General features: G+C 43.6%; 1 protein-coding gene across 1 annotated transcript in view; it reads right to left on the bottom strand.

The window, feature by feature from the left end:
* Positions 1–17954, bottom strand: part of PDLIM4 (PDZ and LIM domain 4) — a 98288-nt gene that overhangs the window by 47066 nt on the left and 33268 nt on the right. The window contains exon 3 of the mRNA XM_034778270.1: positions 10450–10534. Coding sequence (XP_034634161.1) covers positions 10450–10534 — 85 coding nt within the window. The remainder of the gene's footprint in view (positions 1–10449; positions 10535–17954) is intronic.

The following is a 17954-nucleotide window of genomic DNA, read 5'->3' as shown; positions in this document are numbered from 1 at the left end:
TGCAGTTTTGAAAATGAACAAGGGTTTGAAACAAAAAAATACTATCTCCCACCAGACACAATATTTAGGTTGCTAATCTAAAGTTTTCTCACCTGTTACCAATAAACTTTGCGGTAATTACACTAAAATACACTGTATTATTTTAAAGTAGACAAAGTCACTGTGATATAGACCAGTATATATCTGTCAAATGGTATTTTCCTTTTTCCAGTCGACCCACATTATTACCATTAATATAGCCTATAATCACCTGTGATGGGAACAAAGAAAAGTGGCAAATAAACTATTTAGATTACAGAAACTGACTGAGGAAAATACCTGATTGAAAAGCTTTAACTACAAAATTTCCCCTTTATTTCTTAAGTGCTTTTTTTCTTAAGCACATGAGGATTATTCGGAAATTCAGGTATTTAGGTCTTTCAACAGTTAACTAGTAACTGCCTGGGCCACAAATAAATCTAAACTGGTTACTGCACAAGGACCCTGTATCTTGCACGCACTCCTCAAATGGAACTCCCACTGAAGTCAACTTACCCACATACTCATACTGAGAAGTAATTTCCTCGCCGATTGAGCCAACTGCTTTCAATGGAACTACTCATGGAGTAAGGTGCTACTCATATGAGTACTGATTGTAGAACTGGGTCTTCAAATACTAGTAAAGGCTTACAATATAGGGCCTGGTCCAAAACCCACTGAAGTCAATCTGAAGGTTTCCACTGACTTCAGTAGGCTTTGCTTCCAGCTAACAGTGTATGAACACTTTACTAAGGGCTAGTCTACACTGGTTTCACACCCCTGAGCGAGAAAGTTGCAGCGCTGTAAAGTGCCAGTCAGGGCCGGCTCCAGGGTTTTGGCCGCCCCAAGCAGCCAAACAAAACAAAAAAAAAAAGAAAGAAAAAAAAAAAACCCAAAGGCCGCGATCGCAATCTGCGGCGGCAATTTGGCGGGAGGTCCTTCACTCTGAGCAGGTGTGAGGGACTGTCCGCCGAATTGCCGCTGAAGAGCTGGACGTGCCGCCTCTCTCCAAAGTGGCCGCCCCAAGCACCTGCTTGGTAAGCTGGTGCCTGGAGCCGGCCCTGGTGCCAGTGTAGACAAGCCCTAAATAAAGAGAGCATTCAGAAACCTTTTTTTCCCCCCACATTAGGCTCTTTTTGTACTTTTAGGTTAATGGCCACATCAAATGCAGTTTGCCACATTACGTTACTGTAACAATTCCTTTGCTTTCAACTTGATTAATATTGTTATCAGTTACAAAATCTGCACCAGTTTGAAAATCTACACCGGTTTGTATATAACCGCGTTGCCCAATAAATTGGACATGCAAAACTGTTAATGTCCTAAATAGTGATATCTGAACTTGAAACCCTGCATAAATATTTCCAATTTACAGTTGCCTTGAAGGCTTCTGTGTGTTTCTAGGATTGAATCAGTCCTAAAACAATAAGCTAGAGAGTTCCAATGTGATTGGGAATCTAATGTTGTGCCAGAGCATTATCTCACCCTTTGTTTTCCCCAAAGTGTAAAACAGAGGTTTTTCCCCTTTTGCCAAACAATGCACTAAATTATCCTGGAGCTCTCATGCATCAAATGTTTGTTTTGTTTGGTAGCCTGCAGTAGCAATGAAGACTTTTTCTAAGCAGACCTCATCCAAATCCTGCCTCTTCTATATAAGTCAGGAAATTCTGTCTGCCTAGTAGATAGGGTTTACTGCTGCTATTTAATACCATGAGGTCAAAACTCATCCCTGATGTTACTTAACTGAAGTTAATAGAGTGTTGCATCAAGGATAAGTTTGGCCCATGCTGTCAAAAGGTCTATGAACTTGGAAAACTGGCTTTAAAAGATTAGCCCTTTAAAGTTGGAAAGGGACACCCTATCTGATAAATTAACTTAGTAGTAAAAAGTCTAATGTTAGAAATTTACTAAAGTTTTGGTCAGATCAAATCCTTTGAAAATTCATAGAAGCTACTGTGCATGTACATTCAAATATTTTTCAAACCGCACCAATATTCTATAGTACAGTTATACACTGCCTATACGATTACATTGTAGAAGAACTACAGGAATAATTTGATATAGCTCTGTTCACATGACATTTCACATTACAGAAGCAAAACGATCAATAAAACCAGGAATGTTCATCACGTGAAACAGAAAAGTGTTGACTAAAGAAAAAGATTTTCATTTGTGAACTAAACTGCCTCATTGATTCAGCATTTCTATTATCCTCCTGTAAAAGCAGATTGCAAAGCATTAGCACACATGATACAGATATCAGATGTCTAAGCCTCAAAGATATAGTCAGCTGTAGGTCCCAATTAGATTATCTACATAGATGCATATTTTCCTTCACATCTAACAAATCTGGAACTAACCCAATCAGGTCTTAATCAGGCAAAACTCCACTGACTTCATATGGAAATAACTGACATAGGAGACTAATCTATTGATCCAGGCATTTCTAGTGAGTCCCATTGCCATTACATGAACATTTTTAAAAGTTTGCATATGGGAAATAAAGTTTCATAAAGAACTTTGAAAGCATAGGAAACAAGTGTAGCAAGAAGAGGAGAATCAAAGATGGCTACTAAAAATATTATAGCAGCTATCTCTGATTCTCCTCTTCTTGCTACACTTGTTTCCTATGATTTCAAAGTTGAAACACAAGTACAGTTAAACTCTCTTTTCCTGAGTGATCTAAAAGTCTAATTCCTAAATGGTTTAGTAGATATTTAATAATCTTCTCCAAATCTGCCATTCAACTTTAAACCATCATAGCTCAGTTACAAATGTTTACTTTGTGAATATCATCCATTCCAGTAAAAATTAACATTGAAAATCTGGTATAATTTTGTTAGCCCAGCACTGAACAGCAGACTCCTGTGTTTTGAGAAGCCAAAAGCCCATGCTCACACACAGAACAGTTACTATTTAATTTTAACTCAAACATCCTTGGCCTCTCAATAAAGAAGTTCTGTCCTGCAGGGGAAAAACTCTGCAATGTGGGAGGTTAGAGCAGTAGGCTATTCCTGGTGCTATCAGAGAACTGGAAAAAGGGCTAATGAAGAAGCTCGAAACTCACTTCTTAGTTTTACCATCCAATTCTCCCACACTAAGAAGATAAAACGAACATGAAATATACATTTAGGGACAGACTGTGGCTGGCCCTGTGCGGCAGGTACATAACAGGTGGCAGAGGGTACAAGGAACAATGCAGAACATGGCTGTGGAATATACCCCCTAAAAAGAAATGGGTGAGATGGGAATGGGGACTATAGCCATGCCCCTTCCACATCAGCCTGAGGAGCTGTTACATCATGTGCTACTGGGAGTCTTCAGGAAAAATCCTGGAGAAGTCAGGAGCCCCCCAGGCACTCTTCACTGAAGTGTGGCTCCCTCAGTCTCCACTGGAACCAGGGTATCAGGGAGCAGGGTGGGGAAGGAGGCACTGGGAGCACAGAGCCAGCACAGAGGTATGGGTCCCTCACACAGATGGCTCTGGCTTCCAACTGGTCCCTCAAGGTCCACAAAGATTCCAGGGGACCCATGGGGTATTGGGAGCAGGTGCCAAGGGGGTGAGGACTGTCACTCTAATGGAATGATTTGGGGAGAGGAACTCTAGAGAGGCAGCCTCCTGGGGTTTTCTTCTGCCTTTCCTCCCTTCTAGTAGTTGTACTGAAAGATGGCAAACTGGCCCAATACCATCATAAATCACAGGGACATATTCAAGGGTTGTTTTAATCTCTTCTCTAGGATGATAAAAGTACATAAAGCTGTAGAGCTAGGAAAATGAACAAAACTACTAACAGAGTCCATGCCCCAAAGAGCTTAGTTTAAAGGCATGAGCTGATACAATAGAAAACAGGACTGAAGAGTGGCCTTACAACATGAACACTTCACAGAACAGGTGCGTCTTCAGATACACTCAGTTTCATGAAGAACAATCCAATGCTGACAGCCAGGGAAGAGTTGAAGAGTCAGTCACTGATGCCAAGTTTGTTTGTTTGGTTGGTTTTTACTACATTTTTTAGAGAGCCCAGTGTTGGTCAGATAGTCATGGAAACTCGTGTCTTGTATTGATTCAGACATTTCTAATCAGCCCATCACCATGGTATCTAATTGCTTCTGCTTATCCATTGAACAGGAACAGCACAGCCCCCCTCCCCTTCCGCCCCCCCATTGTCCATGTTATAAAAGACCAGGTCTTTGCCATATAGCTTATATAGTCATTCATACCAAATCAGAGTGGTAGCATTTTACATGCACTTTGCAATGTCATAAGTGCAGGATGACAAAGTCATGCCCACCATTTCAAGGGACAAGAGCCTCCTTCAGCCTCAGTGTCTATTCAGCCCTTAGCCTTTCTGATAAACCTGACATGAGTGATATCAGATAAGCTAGTACCAGTTCCATTGGTGGTTTTATGATGCGGACCTCTGTCAACTGGGAACTAATTCACCATCTTATTTCCTGAGGAGCACCTAAGAGTTGTCAGAGGGCAATAACTTTTGGTCAGTGCCATACTGAGCTGGATATGAAAGGCTCTGTTTCATTAGCCTCCTAATTCTCTGTTCCAGTTTCTACAGTATGCACAGTTCCACTGCCAAATGAATTTTTGCTGCAGTCATACTACTGACCAGCCATCTGAACTAACTGTCAGTTAGTGAGACTGGGAGTTTGACCTCACAGTCTGAGACATGAGTTTCCAATCTTCATCATGCCACTAAGCTGACAGTTTTGGCAGCATGTGAGTGGTCAAGAAAATAAACATCCCATTCTTTTATTAGCACCATATGGCTGTATTTTGACTAGAGAGTCAATGCTAAAGAAACTAAGCTCAGTGGAATTTTCAGAGACTAATCTCTTCCCTCCATGGTAGCTCACTGGCATTCCCTACTTTCATTGTCTGCTAGAGAATCAGACAGCGGTTACATGTATAGTTACATTAAAAGGGGGCTGAATAGAACAGACAGTGACACTGCAGAACAAACCAAGAGATTCAAGTTTTAAATAGTAAAGGCTTCTTTCAGAAAATACTTCAAATAACAATACTACTAGTATTTGGATAGCATAAGCATTGTATGATTGGAACTTCTTCAGGGTCAGTCCCATCTCTTTGCTATACGTTTGTACACTATCTAGCACAATTCACAGAGTTTAAGGAAAGAAGGGACTATCCAGTGAACCTGACCTCCTGCATGTCACAGGCCATTACATTTCAACCAGTTATCCCTGTACTGAGCCCAATAACTTGTGTCTGACCACAGCATATCTTCCTGAAAGGCATCCAGTCTTGATTTTAAGACAACAATGGTGTTGGGGCCTTCTGGAGTTAGCACAAAACAAATAATAAGGGCCTGAGGTTTGGATTTGGCTCTGAACTTTCCCCAAGTTTGAGGATGTTTTTTCTTGGTACACCATAGTGATGGAGCCAGCCACCCAATTCAGATCCAGATATGAACATCATTAAAATCTGGATCTGTGGTTATAATCTGAACCCTTCTTTGTAAACATTCTCTCTCTCTCAGACCTCTCTATTCCATGCAGAACATAGAGCAGAGGTGGGCAAACTACGGCCCATTGGCCACATCCAGGCCACGGGACCCTCCTGCCTGGCCCCCGAGCTCCTGCCCTGGAAGGCTAGCCCCCATCCCCTCCCCCGCTGCTCTCCCTCCCCCGCAGCCTCAGCTCACTGTGCCGCCGGCGCAATGTTCTGGGTGGCGGGGCTGCGAGCTCTTGCCAGGCTGCCCGACCCAGTGCTCTGTGCTGCGCGGCGGCATGGCTGGCTCCAGCTGGGTGGCGCGGCTGTCTGTCGTGGTGCTCTGGGCGGCGCAGCTGTAGTGCCACCAGTGCTCCAGGCAGCGCAATAAGGGGGCAGGGAGCAGGAAGGATTGGATAGCGGGCAGGGGAGTTCGGGGTGGTGGTCAGGGAGTGGGGGTGTGGATTGGGGCGGTCAAAGGGCGGGGAACAGGGGGGTTGAATGGGGGCAGCGGTCCCAGGGAGGCAGTCAGTAAGGAAAGGGGAGATTGGATGGGGTGGCGTGGGGCAGTCAGGGGCAGGGGTTCCGGGGGCAGTCAGGGAGAAGGGGTGGTTGGATGGGGCAGAGGTCCTGGGGGGGCAGTCAGGAAGGAGGGGGGGTTGGATGGGGCGGCGGGGAGCAATTGGGGTAGGGGTTCCGGGGGCAGTCAGGGAGAAGGGGTGGTTGGATGGGCAGGGGTCTGGGGGGGCAGTCAGGAAGGAGGGGGGGTTGGATGGAGCAGCAGGGACAGTCAGGGGCAGAGGGTCCGGGGGCGGTCACGGGACAGGGAGGGATGGATGGAGCAGGGGTCCCGGGGCGCCATCAGGGGACAGCGATCGGGGGGGTTGGATGGGGCAGGAGTCCTGGGGGGGGTCGAATAGGGGGCGGGGGCCGGGCCACGCCTGGCTGTTTGGGGAGGCACAGCCTCCGCTAACCAGCCCTCCATACAATTTTGGAAACTTGATGTGGCCCTCAGGCCAAAAAGTTTGCCCTCCCCTGACATAGAGCCTTCACCACTGCATTCCATCTTTGCCAATCTCCTGCTGCAGTCTTAACTTCCTCCCCTGGCATTTTGATAGCTTTCAATTCTGCTTCTATTGTGCATTTCCATGTTATCCTAGGGATTCCATTCCAATGCTCGTTTTGTTATGTTATTCTGGCATTTCCTCCATGCATGTCTAGCAAGCTCCATTTTTATACTGTAACACCCTGTCCTACTGGTTTCTGTTTGGTCCTCTCCCAGAGTTCTTTGTTTGTGATTTTTTTCTGCCCATCTGATACTGAGGATTTGTCTAAGGCAGCTGTTCATGAAAACAGGTTAGATAGTAAGGTCATAAGAAGTCTTCAAGTTTCAGCTCCATACAGTAAGACTGACTCAGCAATGGTGTTAAATATTCAACTTTAGTTGGGAGGGCAAGATTTCTGATTCTCCAGATCAGCTTTAGAATTACAAAGGGATGTCTGGCTTTTGCTATTCCGACTTTAATGTCTTCTTCTGTTCCACCTGTCGTACTTACAATGCTGCCCAGATATCTGCAGTATCAGATCTCTTATACGCCAGTCCCAGAAAGTATTACTGGTGTTTTTTGTTGGGTGTTGAATCTCATGGTTTTAGTTTTATCTGTGTTCTCAGCGTTCGTAAACACTAATTATTATTTGTTAAAGGTATGTTTTAGTGGGATATCAGGAAAAGTTCCTAATGATGATATAGGCTGCAGAACTGAAACTCTATGGCTTGAGATAACTGCAACCAGACTTCACAGTGCACTAGCAAATAGACTGTAGGCAAGAGTCCTTCATTGACAAGATGATCCAATGAGCCATTTCAAATTCTGAGTTCTACAATTCTGACAGCACTATTTTCCCAGTGACTACCATATCAAATTAAAGGTTCTGGGATTAGTCCCCAAAGCTGTCAATGGAGGAGTCCTGGTTATATCAGGGACCATCTCTCTCTCTTTGTGACCAGGAACTTCCTTGGCAATGGAGCTATTGTGAAATGATAGAATTATCAACTACAAGAACGAGACTTGTGAGAGCTGTCTCATTGGCTGGCCCACAGTTTTTGAACTCCCGCCTGCAAGAGATTAGAATGATGTTGAATCTTACCACCTTCCAGACAAAGTGACCTTGGCATAATAATAAACAAACACACACTTCTTTGCATGTCACAGTGCAAAGGGGAGAAATCAGGTAGACAGCCTGCTTTTATCATTTTGGTTATGTTTAGACATCATGGGAGAAGGTGGATTAAAAACACCGTGATAGATAAAAAGTCCTTACAGAAAATTCCTTTTTTTTTTTGTTAATTTCCATTTTATTCTTTAAATCCTTCTTTGTTTGGCAATCATTAAAACAGTGAACAGTCAAAGACTTCCAAGGTAACAGGAAGTTAGATTGTTAGATTGTTCTAACAGGACAATCTAAAAGCGAAGAGAGTAAAACCTTGGAGGAAGGAAATACATGTGCTCCACATTACCGGAAAGCACAAACCCCCAAGATCTTTTCAAGGATAGTCCCCAATCTATTTTTGTGATTCATGAGCTAGCTTGCATGAAGATCTATTTATTCTTGGGTTTAAAGGCAGATTGCTTTTTCCCAGGTGCACATGAGGTTACTCATTTTGAGGCTAACTCTTACTTTACAATGGGTCTTTTCTTTTTGCACTTCAATAAAGAGCCTTCGCTAAAGGGTTTGGTTTAACATTACACAGGGATAGCCTTCTGGCACATGGGCCCCTTCCCAAGTGAACATCAAAGTACTCCTGCAATCAATATTAATCCCAGCTCCGGTGGGAACTGGGGGCCTCCTGCAGCTGTAGTGTCCATAGGTATCCATGGCCACTCCTGACATGCTAGCAGTAGAACAGTACATCATAGGAAGTTTGAAGATTAAGACAACCACTTGCATCCTCTAAGGGTTCCGTTCCAATTTACTATCATTATTAGTGGTACTGTAGTGCCTAGAAATCCCATTTATGGACCAAAATCCCACTCTGCCAGGCACTGTACAAACACAGGACAAAAGGCATAGCCTGCCCCACCTGACAGTGAGTGAGTGCCTGCCTACATTTCTTGGCACATAAGAAGTCAGTGCAGTTCTGAGACAGTAGGCTCTTTGGGATTGGGACAGTGTCTATCAACACATTTGTACAGTTCCTACCACAATGAGTTCCTGATACTACACACAACCCCTGGGTGGTACTAAGTGTGTCCAGAGACTATGGCGATAAAGTCAAATATTAATTCTGTGGGCCAGTTAAAGCATGAGAAATGGCCTACTGTCTTGAAAATGGGGAGAATTTAGTCCAAGGACATGTTGGAAAGGGAGGGTCGGAGTGAGAAGTCATCTGCCTTCATCAGATATTTCTACATGTTACCCTGCTGTAAATGTGTCTATGTACTTTCTGACTACTTTAGAGATTTCTAGTTTAGACATATTTGGGGTACATTTTGGTTCAGAAAAACATGGTTCTATAATAGATTAAAAGCCCCACTAACTATATTTTATGTAACTTTGTCTTTTTTTTTAAAAAGTACCATATGTAATGTACATTAATAGGAAGATCAAATCCAATCTACTTTAAACCTCAGAAATGTTGTATCTGGCAGTCAAAATGCAGAACATTTGTTCTTAATTTAACACTGTATGCAAAGTTTTGGTCATATCGAAGTCTATCCAAAATATCTGTCGGAATATATTGCCCTAATTGATTAATTAAGCCAGCAAAGACAGAATACAAAGCCAAAGTGTGTAGATCACCCTATGTCTTCAATAACTATAGAATAAATGGTGTCAATGTGACAACCTCCACAGTAGAAATTTACACACTGTTTCTTTAGAGCTAGCCAATGTTTTCCTAAAATCCTATTCGAGTCTCTTGTTAGCTGAGTTCACCATTTGTTGACCTTTCTGCTGTCAATCTTAATGCCACTTCCTCATTCTTCCCTGAAGAAAAGTCTGCTGTTTCTCATGTTTTTATGATAACTGTTCCCCACATCTTTTTAATTCTGACATCCATCTTGGACTGGATTTCATATGGGGCCATGATCAGATGCTTGCAGCTATTATTGAAAATGTGTTGCCAGAGATATGCCAGTGGCATGGACACATGGTGCTGGTCTTTGGATTCTTTATAAATATTGAAGAAAGGTAAAAGATCTTCAAGAAATTTCTAAAACAAAATTGTTACAGCAATCACCTTAACAGAATAACAGCATGAACCAGCATGAATATAGCAAGTAGAAATTTTCATGGGCGAGTGTGCAATCAGCTTCTGCAGAGTATAGCAGTCTACCTTGTTGCAGCAAACATAACCTTCCAAATGGTAATCTAATGTGAACCCACACAGTGTTGTCTTCCTAAGTCTGCAGGCAGACAGCTCCAGTGCCTCTTCTGCTACTGCTCAATATAGTAGGTCCTTCACACTGATCTTTAGTTGTGGGTTTTGTTCCCTAGCTATTAGGTATCTTGGTGTAAGGGGATGTGGGTGCTTTGCTGTGTGGGTGAGTGGGCAGACGGGGAGGGGAAGAAGGAGACTGATGAGAAGTTAGACTAGAGAAATGTAGTAGTGGGAGGCAGATTCTGGACCAGAGGAAGAAGAGACTGAAAAATAAGGGGAAAGAGACAAAATACAAAATAGAAAAAGCAAGACAGAGAAGAAGGGAAATAGAGAAAAGAAAAAGAGGACAAAGACACTGACACAGGACAAGATGCACCACAGTCCATGATACGACAGACCAGAAAACAAAGTGGAGTCAATCCCAGAAAGGCAAGAAGATATGAAATAAGTTAGAAGAACATGTTGTATAGAAAGCTGGCAGACAATAAAATATGTTACTATTAAATGGCAAGGGGCATTCTTTGGGGACATGAGAGCATGAGTGTTTTTCACCAGGCTAGTAGATAGTTAATTATTGCTCCCATACCTGTGATTCTGACTCTATGTTGATCCGGTAAGCTTGTGCTTTTCCATCTTCTAGAATATTAGGAGACCAAGTCTTGCCTTCAGCCCTGCAATAGGGAATTAAACAAGAAAATTAAACAGAGAAGTTTAATGAAGAAATGCTTTCACTGGAGGTAATCGAATGCTATTCTGAAGCTCAGCAGAGTTTACATGAACATCACTCAGCAAGAGGTTTGTACCATTTGCTGCCTAAGTTACTTTTAAGTTAAGTTACTCTTGAACCTTTCCACATCATGTGCCTGATAAAGATGACATAGTGCATCAGTTTCTGTGCACAAATGTATCTTCAGCCATACAAAGCGAGAGTGCTGCAGCAGGCAAATGTCACTGTTCAAAGATTTTCCATGGGCCTGAACACTTTTTCCACGGAGGTGTCCCAATGTACTGTAGGGATTAGCTCACTGACATATTTCTGTTCAGTTCAATGTACTGAGCACGTAGGACCTGCTTTCTGTGTCTGCTGCATTTGTTGGAAAAGCCCCTTGTTCTCCTCTCTACAGCAGAGAATTGAATGGGCATGCACAGGGTCTAGCATATGTACTGATATGTTTCACTCGCATTTCTGAGGCCAAAGAGAGCCTCTTAAGGGGGCTGAAAATTTTCAAAGGCACCTCAGAAACTGAAATGGCATGAGATGAACAGGGACAGGATTTTCAAAAGCACCCAAGTCCCATTTTCAAAAGAGAGGAAGGAATGAATCCTTTGACTTTCAGTGATATTTAAGAGCCTAAGTGCCTATGTCACTTTTGAAAATGGGACTTAGCAGCTTTTGAAATTCTTGGCCCTGGTCTTCTCATGCCATTTCAATTTCTCAGGATTGAATACTAGGATCTTCTATTTGATTCAGTTTTTAAAAAAAAAAAAAAAAAGAACGTTGTATTTACTGAGGTATTTACATGACACACCCCACCCCTGAATCACTGAAATGTCTAAGTGCCTCCCAAATATTTATCCTCGCAACACTCCTGAGGTAGGATAATATTATCCCCATTTTACAAATGGGGAACTGAGGCTCAGGGAGATCCAGTGATTTGCCGTCCCATAGGACGTCTATGGCAAAACTAGGAACCGAACCTTAATATCCCAGGTACAAGGCTAATGCCTTAACTACAAGGCCATTCTTCCTCACTGCTGAACCCGTGGATCCAAAGGAGCCTACAGTAGCTGTTTCTAACATGTCGTTCAGAGCAGTGTAGACTATTTGTTAATAACACGATCAGATCAATATAGCTATTGTGAACACACAACGCTGGAAAAACATTATTCCAATTTTTAAAAAACTGCATTAGTTTGTCAATAACTAATATAACAGTAATCTTCTGCACTTATATCAAACCTTTCCTCCAAGAATATCAAAATGTGCTAATAGCCAGACAAGCTGAGGCCCATCAAAGTCATAGGGACAGTTTCTTAGAGCTTTGTATTCCCTTAGTCCTGGAGTCACCAAGAGCTTGATAAAGGTTAACTTACACTGGCTGGTAACAAGACTCCTCCCTCAGGGGCCATTACGCAGCTGGGGAATCACCAGAGCACAACGATTCACCCCAAAGCTCCAGCCCACTCCGCCCTTTCCCCCGAGTCCCCACCCTTACTCCGCCTCTTCCTGCCCTTCCCCCAAGACCTCTGACCTGCCCACTGCTCACTGCCCTCCCCCAATCACCTACCCCTAGCTGCCAAACAGCTGATTGGTGGCTCCCCGGAACAGCTGTGGCTGGTGGGTGCTGAGCACCCACTACTTTTTTTCCCATGGCTGCTTGAGCTCTGGTGCACGCATGGAGTTCATGCCTATGGGGCCATGTACCTGGTCTGCAAAGGTTTCTGAACAACTTAGCTCTTTCTGAGGGAATTTCCTTGGGAGGGGATGATAGGGTCCAAAGATTTCATTTTGCCCCAGTCATTTTAACTTGAAGGAATCTGTTGCCTGGGTCTGCCTCTCTCTCTCATCTTCATCATATGCTTTATTCATGCAACACAGAACTTTTTGTTTAACCTCAGGAGCCACATGCAGATAATTTTTGGAAAATGTGACAAGTTTGTTTAAACTAATAGGTGTAGCTTATTTGCTGCAGCCAAGAATCCCTTCACTGGACTCTACCCCCAATTTGCCACACACCACAGCTGAATTTCATTTAATTATCTGCAGCATCTCAGTTTGGAAAACAAGAAATGCACAGTTTTATCCCAGGAATTTTTGACTTGAATTCTTCCCTACTTCCTGTCTTTTTCTAGAGCCAGGGCCTGATCCAAAGCTCACAGAAGCCAATGCAAAGACTCCCATGGACTTCAACAGGCTTCTAACACACCCAAAAGCTCCATGCTTTTATTTTTCCACATTGTTTGCTGCCTCTGAGTCTAATTTTTGCAACACAGGGACATATGTTATTTTTCATAGCTGGATATTTTACTCTAACAAAACTACCTGTACAGATACCCCCCAACTTACACAATCGTTCCGTTCCAGAAAGCCTTGTGTAACTCGAATTTTGTGTAAGTTGGACACCTATACCCGCACGTTATGCAAAAATTTCCACAACTCAAAAATCCTATTTCTGGCTTATGGAACTTTTTCTGTAAGTGCGAATTTGTATAAGTAGGGTCTTGTGCAACCCGGGGAGCATCTGTATTATAATGACTAGATGCTGGGGAGAGGAACCCCCCTTGTAACTCAAGTCTGTCCCTAGAAATGTTTTACTGTTCAGCATCCCTTGTCCTAGGGTGGCTGATCCTCCCAGGAATTTTAGCATTCCTAACACTCCTAAGCTTGATCTTTACCATAATCTACTGCTGTGTGTTTGCTGCTCCTACTTTGAGTATTTCATTTTGAGGTGGCAGAACAGGAAAATATCTAGGTACTTTGTTTGAGGGTGTGGTAGGGGGAAAGGACCATCATAATTTCAATTTTTTCCCCCTGCATTAAATTAGTTTGACATTTGTTCAGATGGGAATCAGACTGTTATGAACTTCCTGCTCTGATCTGCTTTGGAGACCAAATGCAATTTAAGAAGAAGCCCTAAGATTGCAACAAATCCAGCAAATAAAAGAGGAAGGATTCATAAAGTGATTTCAGTTCTGAAAGATAAAGTGATAAGCAATAGCATGTTCTCTCTGCCTTAAACTGCCTAAGGGATATAGTCATCTCTAACTGCCGAACTGTGATTTCTCAGTTCTCCCCGACTCAGGCCTTGGCTACACTTGCAGCTGTACAGCGCTGTGAGGTAAACCTGTCTTCATACAGCTGAGTAGGGAAAGCGCTGCAGTCTGTCCACACTGACAGCTGCCAGCACAGTGGCGTGGCCACACTTGCAACATTTGCAGCTGTGTTGGGAGCGGTGCGTTATGGGCAGCTATCCCAGCATTCATGTGGCTGCAACGTGCTTTTCAAAATGGGGGGGAGGGGCGGGAGTGTGACAGGGAGTGTGGGGGGAGAGAGAGTGCTTTTTGGAGCGTGTCAGCACTCTATTTTGCAAGTTCCAAACTCCCGGCCCCCTGCTCATTCATTCACTCACTCACTCAAAGCAAACAGAAAACTGTTTGCTTTTTCTCTGTGATAGGAGCTTTGAAACAAGCACTTCCGCATTCCTGCAGCCGGTCACAACAATGGAGAGGACTGGTCACTTGACAAGGTGACCAGTACAGCACTGCAGGTTGACTCCTGGTACACACTCACAGGGGAGAGTCGTAGCCACTCCGCTGTATCTCTTATGCTTCTCAGGGAGGTGGAGTACCTGCAGCGGTGTACCCAGGGAAATACAGCGCTGTACGTTCCTTGCCAGTGTAGCCGGTCAGTGAGTTACAGCGCTGTAACTCGCAAGTGTAACCAAGGCCTAAGAAACAAAGAGATCCTGTTGTGTGTATTCAAGGTTTCTTTTTAGATGTATCATGAAAGATAGGGTTGGAATTTAGTCCCCAGGTTCACGCATGAAATCCTATCTGTGGATGGAGCTTTTAAAAAAAAAAAAAAAATCAAACTTGAGACTTTTTCTCCATATCAACATGTCTGGCCCACAAGAAAAATGGATTTCTGATTTCAGCTGCATCAGGGTTTGGCCCAAATGGAAGATGATTTTGGTTTTATCACTTCTACCAAATAACTATCTAGAAGGGGCTGCACCAGGCCAAATTCTGATCTCAGTGACACTTACCAAGAGAGTTACTCTGCATTTATACCAGTGTGGCCCAATGTCTGTAAGGAGGTGCTGTAGAGCAGAACTAATTGAAAAAACCCCAGCAAATAAAAGTCTGAAATGTGGAAAATGTTGACCTGTCCAGACAATAAGTCACCCTCAGACATACCCGAATCCCCACAGAAATGCCCAATTCCAGGCTACTTCCATTCTACTCTGGGGCCTGCGTGTGCATGGCCTGTCTGCAGATATTCAGTGATTGGGGAAGGGACGCAAGCAGCCTTTATTCCTTTGCATAATCTGCATAAAGACCAGGCCAAAGTTGAAGGGCTGCTCTCACTGAGCCTACATGGGGGCTCACAGAGCCCCATCAAGGAGAGGTCCTTAGCTCCAATGCCACTCTGCACCTGCCCACTGAATGAGGCCCGCAGCATGCAGAGGGGAGTAAGCCGCACTCCATAAAGAGGTAATAGTAGCAGCCCTATTCCCCCAGAGCAGTGGGGAGCTCAGGAAGGAATCTTAGGGTCAGGGCAGCTCCATGCCACCCCCAAAGCAGGGCTGTGCCTTAAAGCACAATTGAGCCCTTGCTGTATGTAACAAAAATCAGACTTTTCTAATGTAGTAGGGGATATATTAGGCCTCTCGCTTGTCTGTTTCTAGTAGGCTGCTTAATTCACAGCTCAGGGCAGCCAAAGTGTTTTCAGACGTGCTGTATTATATCGAAAGGAATTAAAGTCAGGTATGCGGAAGTCAATACCTTGTATCAACAATGCTCTACTTTAATTGAATATCTTCTACAACTATACTAAGAAAATAATTCTACTTGCATTCTGCCATGCCATCAATATATAGTTCTGTGGGAACAGAGCCATTGACAAGACATTATTAAAAAGCCAGAAGAAACTGTAGTCACCCTTTATCCTGCATTATTCATTTTTTGTCTAGTTGACTCACTGTCATTTTAGAAAAATTGCTTGCATACAGTCACATATTTACCAAAAGCTTTTTCACCTGGTAACAATCTGGAAGTCTTGTTCTCTTCATTTGCAGAATTACTTTAAAGTCATGGGAATGCTTGGATCTTACTGTATTTCTAATTCCTCCACCCCCTTGCAAACGAAATCTTAACATTTGGGAAAAAGGCCAAGGACAGCCTTGGACGCTGCAGTCCTTTGTTTAACAACAGAACAGGTGCGACCATGCACAGCAGCTGTGCAAGCTTCCCAACACAATCATACCATTGTGCCCCATCCCTGGCCTGCCGGGGTCACCTTTAGGGGGGGAGGGATTAGTTCAGTGTCCACGCTCATCAAGACATTTGCATCTCTGATTAGACGACAAGTAAACAGAGAATGTGGGTTTTAGGGTATGGACACTGGTCCACTAGGAACTGGACTGAAAACACCAGCTGCTACGGCTACTGCTCATAATCCCAAGGGGTAATTTCCCCTAGATAACTACAGAATGTTGGTTCAATTACTACAAAGCCACATAAGACTATCCTCTACCTCAGCAATAGAGTTAAAACGTCATACAACCAGATAAACATGGATGGGAACTGGAAGGAGTGGGTAGGAAAGAAAATGTATGGAATATTCTCTAGGAATCCTGGGCTGCTCAGAAGTTAGATGATTCCTTCCCTGAGGTGAGTTAATTTTATGGAGTCCAGTTCAGCAAAGCATCTGCTTAAAGGTTATGCACATGTTTAAATTCTCCCCTACTTATCAAAGCACTTAAGTGCACACTTAAAGTAAAGCACATAGTCCTGTCTCTTTTCCAGGGCTCACTGAGGCCACGTCTACACTATTGATGTAGATTGATGTAGATTGATTACTACCCGCCGGATCGGGTAGTATCTATCTATCGGGGATCGATTTATCGCATCTCATCTAGAAGCGATAAATCGATCCCTGAATCGACGCCCGTACTCCACCTCGGCAGGAGGAGTAAGCGGAGTCGACGGGGGAGCTGCGGCGGTTGACTTGCCGCCATGAGGACAGCCAGGTAAGTCGAACTAAGATACTTCAACTTCAGCTACGCGAATAGCGTAGCTGAAGTTGCGTATCTTAGATTGATCCCCCCCCAGTGTAGACCAGCCCTGAGAGTAGCTAATCCAGCCCTGGAGCTTCAGAGATTCACAAGGAAGTTCCTGGGACTTGGGAAGTGCAGAACTCTTGGGCTCATTCACCCACCTTGCCTTTTACAGAGCACTTCAATAACTTTTTGTGGAACTGGAGAGTTTCACTTCCTCCTCCCTTCCTTCCCCCAGCTAAACTGGTACATTGTCTTCTGGGCTTTGCACAGCCAGGATATTTTTTTGCTGGATCAAACCCTGAGGAGTTCCAAAGGGGAAGCTGTGATTCACTTTTTTTCAGTGGCACATTTACTGGAAACTTGGGACCGTCACATATAGTAATATTTCCCATATCCCAGCAATATTACTGCATGATTTCCAGCAACTGTACCCAAGACATTACCCTCCAGGGAGCCTTATTAAACTTTTATAGTACTGGAAACAGTCAGAATGCAAAAGGAAATTGACCATGCAAAGTTCTGGAGAGTTTTAGGGGTAAATTTCCAGAAGGGCCATTACCAGGCCACCTTTTGTGAGCACACAATGCCTGTCCATTTGAGGTAAAATTCATCTCACGCAGAGAACCAGCAAGGCCTCTCAAACCTGCCTTAAGAGGAACTTAAATGGTGCATAGGCCTCATGCTGGCCCTTTGCACTGGAGTGAATTATATCCTTTCGTAGGACTACATGCATGAGTAAGGCAAGCACGATCTGGCTCTTAATCTTTGCACAAGGCTCCAGATGACATCAATGGGAATTCAACGGCAGGGCAGAATTTGGCTCTTTATGATTTTTAACCCCAACTCTAACTTTTGGTTACACATCTAAAAGGGACTGTAAAAATGGGTTCCACGTATATTCTCTCCCTAGTATATCATATCAAGTCTGATCTGAGTGCAAGTTGGAATTCCTAACGCCTGTAAACTCATCCTGGCTCTGTAATTCAAGGTGCAATCATACTGCATCGGGAGCTCAGTTAGCTATTCTGCTGATGATATAAGGGGCAGAATGGAACTTTGTTTACTCTCCCATAGCTGTTGGTTTTGGAGGGCAAAGAAGGGCAAAAAGCAGTAAACATTTATGTTTGACTCTGAAGTAGGCCTATTAGAATGAGAGGTTTTGGTAAGTGGCGTTTTAACATAGTTACTTTTCAGATTAATGCAATTCAGTTCAGGAGAGTACAGAAAAATCAATTAAAGATGCATGTGGTATATTTGTGCACCTGTTCCACCTCTGGGTCTCAGGAGACCCACGATTTTAGGAAAAATG

The sequence above is a fragment of the Trachemys scripta genome, chromosome 8 (assembly GCF_013100865.1).
Source record: "Trachemys scripta elegans isolate TJP31775 chromosome 8, CAS_Tse_1.0, whole genome shotgun sequence".
Taxonomy (NCBI): domain Eukaryota; kingdom Metazoa; phylum Chordata; order Testudines; family Emydidae; genus Trachemys; species Trachemys scripta.
This window is presented reverse-complemented; position numbering and strand designations above follow the sequence as displayed.